Raw genomic sequence first — 14,773 nt, forward strand, 5'->3', positions numbered from 1 at the left:
CACGGCACATTTTTCGTTTCACATTTTCGCCCAGATTCATCGATGTCTCCGTGGATTACCCTCTGTGAACCCCTCTCGACACCTATCGTCGAGCATTGAACGTTGCACACCGTTTATCGGCGAAAATCCCTCGGATTGCGTGCCCTCCAGGGGTTCAACACCTGTCTGTGGCCAGTCCATCCCTCCGTGACCCCTGTAATTGCCCGTGAAAAAAAACTTGCGTTCGAACCTTGGCGTTCCCCGATCGTTTAGCCAGTTCACCAGCTGTGCTCGCCCACCCTGCCGATTAAATGGGGGTGAAATCGTCGATTCGCCTCGATTAACTTCCTCCGTTTAAACGTTCTTCCGGTTCTGCACGGGTATCGTTGTCTTACGGGTCAGCTGGTTGAGAAACGATTCCGTGGAAAATTAGTTCCAGCGACAGGTGATCGTTTCACTATTTGCTTTCAGCGTAGTTTCCAATCAAGTTTTTCCAATTCTATTATTTTTTCAGAACTTGGAGATTTAATTTGATGAAAGAGGACGTGGAATACTTTTGAACGAATATTTTTTGAAAGTGGTTATCCTACTTTATATTACGAAGATTCTTGGAAGATTCCGTAAAATTTTTATCCGATCTTTTTCCTCTTCTCGAGAAAAAGAAAAAAAGGAAAAGATTAAAAAAATTTCGTCGTAAAAGAGTCCTTCCTCCTAGGAAGTTTAAGTTAAATAAAAAGGACGTAGAAAAGTGTTCGGTTTATTATAAGCGATTATTTATATTTCGTACGTTCTCTCCGCGAAAAATGCGTTTTAGATCACGATATATTTTATATTGCCGTGGATTTTTGTCGCGAGAAATTAGTATGATTGTCAGTTCCGTGGATAACGGGCGAACTTTTTACGACCACGAACGAAAGTGAGCTAATTTTCATAGAGGCGACACGATTCGAACCGATCGTTTTACACCGCATTTCTATTTGCTTTGTCGGAGAAAGTCGGCATGGTCGTGCTTATACACGAGCCGTTTTGCATCGTTTCGGGCTCGATCAACCGAGTCGAACAAAAGTGTGGCAACTTTTATCTACCTGACGAGTTGCAATTAAAATCATGACTTTTCTATTCTCTGTAAACCCGGGCAACGGTTTATCGGCCAACGTGGCCATTTGCATATAAAACTTTCTGATTTGCGTCACGCGAGACAAAAGCAAAAATCCAAAATCCCATTTTCCTTAATTTCGTAAGCAAAATTTTCCTGACGAAAATATTACGATTCGACATACGTACGACGATTAAACTTGGATCGTCGAAATGATAACGAAAGATTTTCAAAATGGCGAGAATTAGTACAACGAATCAATGCAATGAGAGGTAAAAAATTCAACCTTTATCTTTTGTAAATGATTTATGTCAATCGTTGCATCATACGTGGAAAACTAGAAACCTCGTTTTGACAGGCTTAATCCTAATGTTACAATGCTAATTTATTGCAACATAAAGCATGTGCATTCTTTACATCATTTAAATTATAGCATATTGAAGAAGAAGAAGAAGAAGAAGAAAAATAGATATTGTATAAGAAACTAACGTTCTTAATACAATATTTGTTTTACGTCGACATTATTGCAATTTGTAAACACGTCTTTTACCGGACAAATAATTGCATACAAGTGCACGCGTACAGTCAAACACGAAAATCTTCCATAAATGTCCCGCGAGGAAATTTATCCAATCCAAAAAGATTCTTCGCAACTGGCTGTACCTTTTTGCTCAATTATGTTTCTTCTTAATCGTTATGCAACATCTTTACGTTAGAGGGACGCGTATCTGCTTCCACGTTATCGTGGAACAGCACATTTAAGACAATTAGCCGACATTCGTTCGAGAGAAACAATAAATTTTTCACGCCAAATGTCTGACGCGTACACGTTCTTTCGCGACATCGATCAATATCACACGTACGATTTATCAATTTTGAACGAACGAAGAGAGAAAACCCCGAAATTATTGTATTCCAAGATCAAATCATCGCAAGCGTAACAATTAACCAAATTCTGAAAAGATAAGTTACACATCCTCCATAATTAAAATATATTCATTTCATTGCGATTCGATATATCCATTAAAATATTTGAAATTCTTCAACTTTGAAATTAGAATTTCCTCTCTAAATATCCATTGAAGGCTCCCAATAATTTTCGCGTTTGTTTTAGCTTGCAGGATAGAGTCGTTCGAACAAACATATCGGCGGCTCTCAAACATGTTAACACTCTGTTTATTATGCGGCCATTAAGTAAAATACTCTTGACCTAGAAAACGCAGCGATCAAAGGAAAGATCGATGTCAGGTCTGAAAAGAACCGATTCGAAATCGTTCGAGTCAAGGTTGCGCCCACTGCGGTCCATCGAATTCGAACTTGTTCGCGCACGAACTTATGTAAACTCGTAACGACGTAACGCCATCGACGTTAATTAAACCCGTGGAATCCGAGCTTCAATTCGGATTCGATGGAGTTTCGATGGTCAGAACGATAACAACTTTTGTTTCGTATGCATGGAAATCCCGATTCCTTTCTCGATAAGTTAATTAATTTATTTGTCTACACCCATTATTTAGACGATCGACGAATAGTTAAGAGATAATTTTGCACAAATTTATTTTCTATTATCTATTTCTATTATTCAGATTTCGTCTCGTCATTTTCAATTAAGTTATATTAAGTTCCGAGAGGATTGGGAAAAATTAAATAATAACTAGCTGTATATTTTCTTCATTAATTTTAATTAATCCTAATTGATTGAAGATCTTTTTTCCTCTTCCCGTATATCGTATAATTTATTAATCGTTGTTAAAATTTTTCTTTCGCTTACGACAACGATTCTTAATAATTTCGTTTAATTTCGTATATAATGCAACTTTTTCGAAACGGATGGAAAGGAAATTCGATCCGTTCCCTTTCTCCACTCTCTCATTAATGTCGACATTGAAAAGGAAAATATTGGGAAGAACGATCATCGATAATTCCTTGGTATGATCGATTTTATTTATATACCGCCGACTTATATATATATATATATATGTATATACAATCACGGTCGTTTCGAAGAGTCCCCTAACGACTTCCTCTTGCTTTGTTTCTAATAACAATGTAATTATTACGCAAAAGGCAGAAACTCGGTGAAACTCGGTGGAACTCGGTGGCCGATGGTGTGCGCTCCGCCATTCACCGTGGAAAAAAGACAATCTTTTTTTCTTTTTTTTTTCTTTTTTTATCTTAGAAAGTTATTCATCCTTCCACGACGATTTTGCACCGCACAATGATATTGTTTTCCCCGACCAACGCGTCTCCGCCCCTCGCATCCCGCATCCCGCATCTCTTCTCTCGTCCAATGGAAGAAAAAATTCTACTCGCTATTTCCCAAACGCCATTCCGTTTCCTGTCGATTCTAAAAATAACTTGCTCGTTTCGTTCGTAAGTAAGAATTATTCTCTCGTTCTTTTTCAATCTTTTTTTTTTTTTTTTTTTTTTAAATATCTCAAGAAAAATATTATTTTCAACGGTTCGAGCCATAAATCTCACGAATGAAAATGAAAATCAAGCCGTCGTTTATTAATTATTCTATTGAAACGATTTTATCTTCTTTTTTCTTTTTTTTTTTTTAGATATTTCGACCGGCGAGTCGCGCATCATATTTGCTAATATTGGAACGATGGTTTAATAATGGTTTCTCGCTCCTTTTTTAATATTTAACAAAAGTGTGAGATATTTAAAAGAAAATCTGACTTTATTCATTATCTCTCTAAATTGAATAATACAATTTTTATTGAACATTATCGAAAGCGTAATGGAAAAAATATTTAGATCTTGTTGCTGCGGAGATATGAGGAAAAAATTGACTGGGGTAACGTAGATACTCTATTGCGTCTCATTTTAGTTGTTGCGGCTAAAATTATACTTGTTTATCTGTATATACATGCGCTACACTGCTCGTCGTAATAATATTCAGATTTAAGTCCATCTTGCTGCAAGCAGGGGCGGTGTTTGGTCGATACTTGGAGGAGGGATTGGTTGGCAACGGCCCAACCACCGCTGTAATTCACCCCCTCAGATTTCTGTCGCGTATATTATATTGGTCTCGGCCTATATATACCCCCTGAGAGATCGCCTGACTGACCGTTTCAAAATGGCGAACACTTATTCCTCCAATTCCTCCTCAGTTCCATGATAATTTTGAACAAATTTTGCAATACCGTCTTAAATTTTCTCGTAATTGCAATATTTCGAAAAACAACGTTATTTAAATGAGAATAAGTCCTCGAAAACGTACAACGCGATTATGCAAAGCGAGATCGATGTACGTTTGAAAGACATTCTCTTGGACGAATTGGCATTACGATTCTTGTCACGCGTCTTCAACTTCGTATCTTCTTTCACCTCTTCGATTCACGGCGATTCACTTGTGATTTTTTTCGAAGAATCGATCAAGGAGAAAAGGGAGAGGGAGGGAAAGAAGAGGCATTAAATAAATAAAAAAATAGGGGGAAAGGTTTTTCTAAAATTTTTAAAAATAAGGATATCGATCCCGTTACCGCTAGCTTTTTGGATTTTTTATTCCTCGCTCCAATTCCCCCGTGATAAAATAACAGTGTTTCGAAAAGGGTAATCGCGTAGAGGATAAATAATGATATTCCATTCAATGGGTAACAATAAATTAATATCTGCACAGGAAATATGCAAATTGCAGTTTGAAGTATACGTATTATCGAGGATTCCCGAATGATTGCAGGTTTTTCTTTAATCAAATTCCACCTTCCGTTGCAATCCTTTGAAACGTTTCGAGGAAGAGACAAGCCAGAAAACTGTTATTCGACATTGTATAAACAGGTTCTGTTCTTGTAAACTTGTTTTAATATCTGCCTCAATGCATGTCCTTGTTCTGTCTTTATATTTTATAAGCGTCGCGAATCACGGCTGCATTCACGGCTATTTTACCAATTTAACCAAACTATACACTTTGCGGGAATTTAAATATATTTATACGAGAAGCGTAAAAAATTCGCAAGTTGGAAAAATTTTCAAAATCTTTTGGAAAATCTTTCTTTGAAACTTTTCTCGAGACTCTACCTCCATCCTCTTTTAAAGGGGGAGGGAAAAAATTGTACCATTTGTTTGGCGAGCGTGTTTGTCCATTAATGGGTCGAGCGAACTCGTACGACGCGTATTTTCAAGCCCAAGTCTTAAAGGCGCCCTTACACTTGCCGGGAGCGTGAATGGCCGACCGGAAGCGACGAGTTATGACACTTGACATGAAGTCTTAAGCGCTTAAGTGTGGCCAGGCTGCGTGATCACATTGTATTCCTCGTACACAACCGCGTTTACGCTTGCAGCTGAGAAACGTGGCCTGATTCTTATTCTTCTTCCCTGTGCGATCACCGTACGTAATAATATTAAATTATTTCGAATCTGTTAACAATACGTGTTTCGATTAATCGTGAGAGAAACAATTTTCTAATATGTATTATCATCTATATCAAGTAATATTTATTCGAGATTATAATTTTAAATTATTACGAGGGGGATTTTAAGCATCACTTGGAATTTTGAATTTCGATTTTTCGTTGAACGGTCTTTAAGTGGCTGTTTAGGTACGTTGATCCTTTGGCTAGATCTTTCGAGTGCCAATTGCCCGTGAAATTTCTTCCCATTCAATGAGTTCGCACTTTCTCTCATTGTTGGCTCGTTAAAGCGAACTCTTTATTATTAAAATTACATTCTCATTAACAGCAATATAAATTTCACAAATATTTACAATCTTTTCTTGTTTTGAAATTTCTTATTTCGATTAAAGTTCTTTGAACTTCCCGATACTACTTCGCTTTAATAATTAAATCGAATTCGTTGGATTTCGAAGTTGCGCAAACAATCTTGTTTGAATACATAAATAATTCGTCGTGTGAGCTGTAATTATATTATATTATGTACACAGATACGATGACGGATCTTTTTCTTTTTTTTTTTTCTTCTTTTTCTAAGACCAATGAAAACGTTTCGATCGAGCCTTTCGATCTCGTCGAGATTTTTCATGGCCGTCCGCATTTCCCGTCAATTTGTCACCTCTTGAAACGTTACGTTTACGCTTTAGAAAATCCGCTGACCTTTCACTCGAAAGTTTCTTTCCACATTGAACTTCGTCGTTTGAAATTTCCATTGACCCCAGATTGCGGAACATAAATCGAACGCTAAAAAATAAATATTTATTCAATCTATTTCTGTTCCGAAAGATAATAAAATCTTCAGATACCGGGCAATAGAAGAGTAGGATATATATTATGTTTGCGAATAAAATATCTCGTATCTTAAAATATTATTACGCGTTAATGCAATTATTTAAATTTATTGGCTATGAAAAATTGAAAATAATATAATTGACTCGCGACATAAAATATAATTATTTTTTCAACGTTATTTATTTTCCTCTCAAGACGCGTAACTGCTTTAATTCCCCTTAAATATTATATAGAAATAATGGGAATGAAGTGAAAAAAAGTGAAAATAGATTGGATCTTCAAATTTGTTATTTCTACTCCACATTTTTGTATTATATTAATAAAAATTATTTAATAGATAATTACACGCCGTTAATCATAATCACACATATTTATAAATCGATAATTCTAGCGTTAATTATTCTCTATCTTTCTCTTGTATATCTCTTCAACAAACGTGGTAGAATTCCAACAAGAAAATCTCTTTATTGTCGAAACGATTTCGAAATCAATCTTTTACGCGTCTTCGGCCGAAAGACCTTTAAGAAGACCTCGAGGTGAAATATATATGCCTCTTGGTTGTTCTCACCTGCGATGCCTCGTTACTCCCACGCGGATCTCCCTCTCCCTCTCCCTCTCCCCCCTCCTCTCTCTCTCTCTCTCTCTCTCTTTCTCACAGAATATCTGAATTACCTGCATCCTCGTTCCTATAGGCCTTGCAGCTAGAGAAATAACTGAGATTTGTAAACGAGGATGTTCGTAGCATTTATGCTGCGTCGTTTCCAACGTTTACTTACCGATACAATATTTAATTAAGAGAATAAAATTTAGAGAAACGCGTTTGAAAGTTTTTGAAGTAAGATCGAAATCGTGATCGAAATTGTTATATCATTAATAAGGATGAATATTATTTTTTCTTTCTTTCTTTTTTTGTTTTTTTTTTTGCATGGAAATATTTTGATGGAATATTTTAATTTTAATTTTAAACTTTCCTAATTATGTGTTTAACATAAGTGATTATAATAGAATGACTCACTCGAACACGAATTTCGGGAATTGTTTATGACGTTTCTTTTCTTCGTGACAGAAATATAGAATAATTGAATAACTTTTACAAAATTTTCGGAATCGTAAAAATTAATATACTAGTATAATATTATTTGTTTCATATCGTATCATGATGTTATTGGAGACGTATATTTAAACGGTATTTACGTTATCGCGAAATTTTTAAGGCCAAATCATTATCAGATTAGCGATTGGTGGGTGAAAAAAGTGGAACGAAATTAAAATTGGATTCTTCTATTCAGGTCGGAGCGATTTCGTCGGAGGCATAGACAATGAGGCCCTGGACTTCTCGCAGTTGGAAGATTTTATCAACAGCGACAGCGAACAACCGGCCACGTGAGTAATTTAAGTAAAAATACACCTTCATTCCGGTCTCTCGAACCTTGATTAACATCGACCGAAAAAAACTTTCCAACATGGATAAAAAAAGAAAAAATCTTCCCAAGACTTCTTTCCTTCTAAATTCCTCACGTATCGAATTTTATTTTCTATTGGTTTACGTAAATAGAGAATATACTGCATTCCTTCTCTTTTCTCTTGTTGTTTTAACGAGAACGTTTGTTCGACTTCGATCGGAGGCCATCGTTAACGCCTACATCGCTCGCTCGAGCACGTGCCCGTATTTGTAATATTTGTCGCGAATCGAATGCACATCGAATGCTTATCAATCTTTACTTGACTTCCCTCCGACCCTTACGACTTGGATCGCCAATATTTATGCGCGTTTATGCAAAATTCCATCCATTCCAACTTCTTCGATTTACAATTTCTCATTAAAAATCGGCGACGAATAAAATTCGTAAAATTATCGAGACAAGATGAACGTCGACATCTTTCCGTCGCATTTTCAAACGCGCGTTATAATCGAAAAAAAAAAGATGGCGGCGCGAGAAGCGGACGCTTTCGAATAGACACGTGTAAGTTTTGTGGGAGTGTGCGTGGAAAAAGCAGACAGATATCATGCGGTGGCGAGGTGTAATGATATAATGACAGAGACAGGCTGGACGGAATTGATGGAATCAGTGGTTGGTGTGTTAGGCACTGGTAATCCAACCTAACGCACTCGTCCCATTAAAGGCCCCGCGCTGATCTCAGGAACAGATTTCATTCACGGATCGAATGGAAGCTCTTCACCCTTGATCCCTTGTTGCGTCGCGCGGGTCAATGGGATTAAAACCGATGGAGATTGACCGTTATTTGCTTTTATTCCGCGTTTCTTGCGTTTGTTGCAAGAACGCCACCAGGGAAGTTTGACCAAGTTGGAGAAAGCACGTGGATTCGAGTCTTCGGATAATTCTCATTTTGGATTTTTAATTTGGAAGATTCAAAAGAGGCACTTGAAAATTTGCAGGTTTCAGAATTTAGGAAAAAGAATTTTCATTTCGGGAAAGTATTTATACAGTTTTCGGATTTTAGAAATTTATTATTCTGTGATTTATTTATTCTGTGATTTATATTGCGGTGTGGCTCGAAACTAAAATCGAAAATTAATGTTTATTATATGTATGTACGTAACGCCTCTAATTTAAGCTAGAGATGTTGAGAGAAAGTTGTTGAGAGAATAGTATAAATTTGAGAATTATCGTTCAGCACGGATGGAAGATAAAATTCTTTCGAATAAATTTAAAAGAAATGAAATGGGGGAAAAAAAAAAGAAAAAGAAAGAAAAACTTAATTATTTTCAAGCCGGTAAGAAAATATTCAATGGTAATTGGTACAAATTTCAAGAATCTGTAGATTTGAAATCTTGACAGGATAATTACATAATTATCAACAATATATAATCGTATGTATTATTCAACGTAAATCATTATTCGGATTGTTATAAAAACGGAATTCGTGGAAAAACTCATGATGAAAAACCCAAAATCAAATTTTTCTGTTGATAGAGGCAATAAATCGAGTTACGAGCAATCGGTTAATAACATCAATTTATCAATGGTAATTTTCATAGTTACTGATATTAGATTGACTCATTAAATGTAATTTTCTAACAATCCTTAAATAATTATTCCATAAATAAAAAAGGATCGTTATACAAGTATAAATTTTTGCAAGCATAATCGACAAGAAATTATAACTGCATTTTTTCCACAAGATAATAAACGTAAACCTTATAATTAAATTCGAAATTTATAATTATTTTGATCAATTTTAAAATTTATAAATCTTTGTACATCAATGTAACATTCCACTCGTTTATTTCTCACTTTTGCCTTTATTCTAAATTTTTTCATTCGCAGATATTTCGCGGATACCCTTGCCCACAATGAGAACGGGGGTGGAACGACGACTCACGGTGGTCGTGTGGAGGCGGCAACCACTCAACAACCACCGTCTCGATTGCCATCGCCGATTACCCAAAGTCATCCGGTCTCGAGTACGTGCACATCCGCTACCACCACCGTACCAAACGGCGCCGCTTACAAGGATCCGCAATCGTACGTTCACCCGTAAGTCGAGTTTAGTCCAAAGGCTAGAATGTCAACCTTGCGTGGATTAAGTCATTCGAGACTTTACAAGTCTTTAAATACTCGTAAGCTGATCACGGTTTAATGCACCTTTCTTTTTTTTTTTATATATATAATATGTGTACAAGTGTTCTTTAAGCGTTACAATTTTTAAGAATTTATGCGGAAAAATTGTTGAAACAAGTATACAAATATTTTTGTGCTCGTTCGTGATACGATACTTACGTTTCAGACATGCATTACCAGAAAGCCCACCAGACAGTGGTAGCGAGCCACCATACTCTCCACCAGGCCACAACGATACCCAACATGTACATTCACCGCGTAAGTTGAGAAAATATTTTGTTAAAGACCAAGTGATTATCAAATGATTCGATCAAATTAATTAATTTGCATAAATGAAATTGCAGACCAAAAGGTAGCTCTTCAAGAAATGCTTCTCCACCACCAAGGGAATCAGGCAAATTATGCTCCAAATTTATTACCTTCCTCGCCAAGAACCTTAACATCCTCCACGGATCCGATGCTATTAACTCATACAGTGCTGACATCTCATCTCACCTCAGGAACGCCCAATATTCAATCTCAGCAACAGCAAATAGGTCAGACTTTAGTGCCCTTACCGCACGAGCATAGTCCTGGTAACATTAACACGTTGTACTCGTCGCTACAATCTGCTCCCAAGAAGAGAAAATTGAGCCAGGATGGTCTTGTCCATGTGAAGCAGGTGCAACGAGTAAAATTTTTTTTTACTGTCATGATTATACTAAAATAATTAGAAACGTATCATGCGAAGACTCGGAGGAATATAAAATGATAAATTTAATTTTGTTCCTCTACATTCAATTATGTATGCTTTACTGAAGAATTTTTTCTTAAGTAGTGAAAAAAATCAACAAAAATAAAATAATCACCTCTGTGGTCTTCATATGTATGTATATATTATTAGCTTTAAATATATATATATTTTTTTTTGTATATATTTTTGTACTTATAAATATTTTTTTTATTAGATTCAATTAGAAATTAAAACCTCTCTTGAAATAATATTATATATATTGATGCTTTTTTTCAGGAACCTGAACTAGGAACTGTAGAACACAGTTGTAGTAGTAGCAGTGCAGTTCTCGATGGCGATGAAGTGACGGATAATAGCTACATAGACGCCAGTTACCAGTGTATCCGATTTCATCCCTTTCAGCAGACATCCTGGCATGTTCTCTGTGATCATAATCTGAAAGAACTTCCAGTGCCCCATTATCGGGTGGATGCGGATAAAGGATTCAATTTCAGCAACTCGGACGACGCGTTCGTGTGTCAGAAGAAAAATCATTTTCAGGTAAAAATTTAAAAGAATAATATCGAACATGATGCTCTCTTTATATTATTCCATTTCATTTTATTTATCAATATTTTTTAGATTACTTGCCATGCTCAGCTTCAAGGTGAAGCGATATTTGTCCGTACTGGTGAAGGATTGAAAAAGATAAGCAGCTTTCAATTGCATTTCTACGGTGTCAAAGTGGAGTCACCGACACAAACGATCAGAGTCGAGCAGAGTCAAAGCGACAGAAGCAAGAAACCGTTTCATCCGGTGACGTAAGTAGTTGCATAGGCGAACGTGTGAAAATCCATGTACAAACTGTTATCAAAATTCATTATTCTTTTTTTGTTTCAACATTTTACATCACATATGAGAAATTATCATGCAAACATTTCGGAATCTTTGGTGCGAAATTTCTAGTCGTTTTCTAAACGAAAATTATAAAATGGTTACGTTACACTAAAGTAGAGCTGCTTTCAGGGTGGAATTAGGCGGCGAGCGTGTTACAAAAGTAACCGTTGGCCGTCTTCACTTCAGCGAAACAACTAGCAACAATATGCGAAAGAAAGGGAAACCGAATCCCGATCAAAGATATTTCCATTTAGTTGTTGGCCTCCACGCTCACACTGCTGATCAAGCCAGTTACCAAGTGGTAGCTCATGCATCGGAGAGAATAATCGTTAGAGTAATTATACTTTTAATTACTATATTCTTCAGATTTAATTTGAAAATTTATTTTTTATGGAAAAAGCGAAATGTAATATGCTTAATATCTTAAATTTGAATAGAAAAGTTAACAAAATCTTTATACTTTAATTTCTATTAAATTATTTATTAAATAAAATTTGACATTTGTTTAAAAAAATATGAAAAATCAAAGAAAAATTTATTCTATTGTATGTATTCAAAATAATATAGGCAAGTAATCCTGGTCAATTCGAGTCTGAAGGTAGTGGCGTAGGTGCAGAAGGTGGTTGGCAAAGAGGAGCAGCACCGGATAGCGTTTATCATGCTGGTCGAGTGGGAATTAATACGGACAGGCCTGACGAAGCTCTAGTTATTCATGGCAACATGAAGGTATTGTTTAACTTATTAATTAATTATTATTTTAATAGATATAATGATTTCATAAAGGAAGTATACTTTGGAAGGAAACATTATTAATGAATACTCACAGGTGACTGGCCATATTGTCCAACCCAGTGATGCACGTGCAAAGCAAAATGTACAGGAAGTGGACACGCGTGAACAATTGCGGAACGTGCAACAGTTGAGAGTGGTTCGTTACAGATATGCACCGGAATTTGCACAGCATTCTGGTTTAGGTATCAAACAGCAAGAAGACACGGGTGTCATAGCGCAGGAAGTGCAACAAATATTACCGGAAGCTGTATTACCAGCTGGGGACATAGTTCTTCCAAATGGTCAGAGGATCGAAAATTTCCTTATGGTAAACAAAGAAAGGATATTCATGGAGAATGTGGGTGCTGTGAAAGAACTGTGTAAAGTAAGATTTCTATTTAATTTTTATATTTCATTCTCATTTCTTAAATTTGTTATTTATCTTCGTTTTGTTTAGATTTTATTTTAATTCCTAATGATTTGCTTTAAGATTTTATAAAATCTTTCAGGTAACAGATAGTTTAGAAACTCGCATTGATCAATTGGAACGAATAAACAAGCGATTAGCGAAGTTGAAAAGAGGAGACAGTCTGAAAAGTTCGATTAGTACAATCTCTAGTATATCAAGTAACAAATACTCATCCTCTATCAATAGTAAGGCCACTGTACAGGGGAAAGGGAAAAAAAGCGAGCGGGAAGATGAATTTCTATGCAGCAATAAATTTATCCAAATTATAATTGTTATACTTATTCTTATCATGGCGTTTTGGTAATTAAAATTCTTTCTGATTCTCTAAATTTATTTTTATATTTTATAAATATACTTGGATTATTATCGATATAATTTTAAATTTCAGCTTAGTTGCAATGGCGACATTATACTTTTTAGAATATCAAAAACGTAGTAGCCTTGAATGGACAGCGGTAGCTAGTAATGGAATGTTGGCTATAAGACCAGCTCATCCATCAACAGCATCAAGTACACCTAATTATGATTCTCGATATAATTCGTTGTTAGACAGTACGTTATCGTCTTTGTATACTAAACATGGATCCCATAGTAGAGGTTCCGATAGTAGTTTGTCCGTGAAAACGAATGCATTTTCCACGCAAGCGCCTCACACGAAACAGCAACTTTATTCTCAAGAAATTACTTGGTATCCTATTAGTCATTCTGGACCACAGCCAAAACTTGAAAAGAATAGGTTTGTAAATATAAGCCTATATTTCCTTTTTCCTTTTTTTTAATTTACAATATTTTAATGTATCGTATTAAATTATTTTAGTGAATTTCCTGGAAATTGGTTAAGTAAAAGTGGTGCCGGTGCTATTCCTAGTAATGTAGATGAAAACGATCAAGGATCGGAAGTGGATCCATCTGTAAATAAAGGTCCAATTCCATTGGGTAGACCATCAAATTGTCCCAGACATTTTAGCGAATTTGAAAATCCATGTCAAGTAAGATTTTTCTACATTAAATTTTTTGCTTTTATATTTTAATATAAATATTATGTTTCAGATATTCTGTTGTACAGCCAAAATTCATCAATTCGAGGATCCTCAACCAGATCATCCTCCAGAAAAAAAATCAATTTGTAAGTTTTATCTTACATTTTATCATACATATATTTATTTTTTGAATATAATAGCAAATATTACTTAATTAATGTATATAAAATTTTAATTTTAATTCAATTTTTTAGCAGATCATATAGAACAGCCATTAAATGTTTATGAGGAGAAACGTAAAATAAGTAAAAGTTTCCAAAATGGTATTAGTCCATCCGATCCAAGCACGCAAACACTTGTAAAAGAAGTAATAGATATTTCCTAAATTTATTAAAGATAATATTCTAAAAAATATAAAAAATTAATCATATGATAATATTAATTATTATATTTATTATAGAATAATTATAAGTATTTACATAAAAGAACAAGAAGAGAAACCAGTAGTGGAGATTGGACGGAAGTTGCTAGTAACGCTGCAGGATCATTACCACCAGAACCAAAACCACAATTGTGGATAGTGGCAGAAAGCTTTAATACATCACTTGATCAAAAATATTGCTCTGCAATTTCCCAAGATACACCAAATAATATATCTTGCATCATTCCTTTATCCAAATACATGCCAGATGTTCAACTTACATTACATTTTATGTAAGTTTTCTATATAAAATTTAATTAATTTTTCTAATTTTTATTCTCATGAAATAAAAATATATTTTATGGTTAATTTTTTTAAAATTTCTATTTTAGTGGAATGTCTTGGTATGGACAACTAGTGCAACAATGCTCTTCATCAACGAATCCTGGTATTGACGAAACTTTAATGTGTAGCCGGAAATATACAATGCAACAACAAACTCAATTGAAGGTTGATATTGAAAGTAATAATCAGCGGGGAGATCAATCTTTTTCTCTTGATGTTGCTCATTATCTCAGGAGAACATTGAGGTTTCGGATACCTACTGTACAACCTCAAGAGGTAATTAATTTAATATATTATTATTGTCTCGAATTTCATCATATTTTTTACTAA

General features: G+C 35.1%; 1 protein-coding gene and 1 long non-coding RNA gene across 18 annotated transcripts in view; one reads left to right on the top strand and one right to left on the bottom strand.

Moving 5' to 3' along the window:
* The window catches only part of LOC107998941 (myelin regulatory factor-like protein), a 47,031-nt gene that overhangs the window by 28,453 nt on the left and 3,805 nt on the right, over nt 1–14,773 (top strand). For 2 of the 17 annotated variants that reach the window (XM_062082929.1, XM_062082919.1), the window contains exons 2-17: nt 7,554–7,647; nt 9,555–9,764; nt 10,015–10,106; nt 10,193–10,518; nt 10,858–11,121; nt 11,203–11,381; nt 11,575–11,791; nt 12,025–12,183; nt 12,284–12,613; nt 12,738–12,997; nt 13,086–13,433; nt 13,515–13,686; nt 13,748–13,823; nt 13,932–14,044; nt 14,138–14,391; nt 14,491–14,719. In XM_062082929.1, the coding sequence (XP_061938913.1) occupies nt 7,554–7,647; nt 9,555–9,764; nt 10,015–10,106; nt 10,193–10,518; nt 10,858–11,121; nt 11,203–11,381; nt 11,575–11,791; nt 12,025–12,183; nt 12,284–12,613; nt 12,738–12,997; nt 13,086–13,433; nt 13,515–13,686; nt 13,748–13,823; nt 13,932–14,044; nt 14,138–14,391; nt 14,491–14,719 (3,323 nt within the window). The remainder of the gene's footprint in view (nt 1–7,553; nt 7,648–9,554; nt 9,765–10,014; nt 10,107–10,192; nt 10,519–10,857; nt 11,122–11,202; nt 11,382–11,574; nt 11,792–12,024; nt 12,184–12,283; nt 12,614–12,737; nt 12,998–13,085; nt 13,434–13,514; nt 13,687–13,747; nt 13,824–13,931; nt 14,045–14,137; nt 14,392–14,490; nt 14,720–14,773) is intronic. The other 15 variants (XM_017058503.3, XM_062082924.1, XM_062082933.1 and 12 more) reach the window with 9 other exon arrangements.
* Nucleotides 5,482–6,847, bottom strand: LOC133667066 (uncharacterized). Its single transcript, XR_009832188.1, has 2 exons — nt 6,610–6,847; nt 5,482–6,216 (listed from the first exon to the last, which is right to left on the bottom strand). It is a non-coding gene; the product is annotated as an uncharacterized LOC133667066 (long non-coding RNA).

The sequence above is a fragment of the Apis cerana genome, linkage group LG12 (assembly GCF_029169275.1).
Source record: "Apis cerana isolate GH-2021 linkage group LG12, AcerK_1.0, whole genome shotgun sequence".
Classification (NCBI taxonomy): Eukaryota; Metazoa; Arthropoda; class Insecta; order Hymenoptera; family Apidae; genus Apis; species Apis cerana.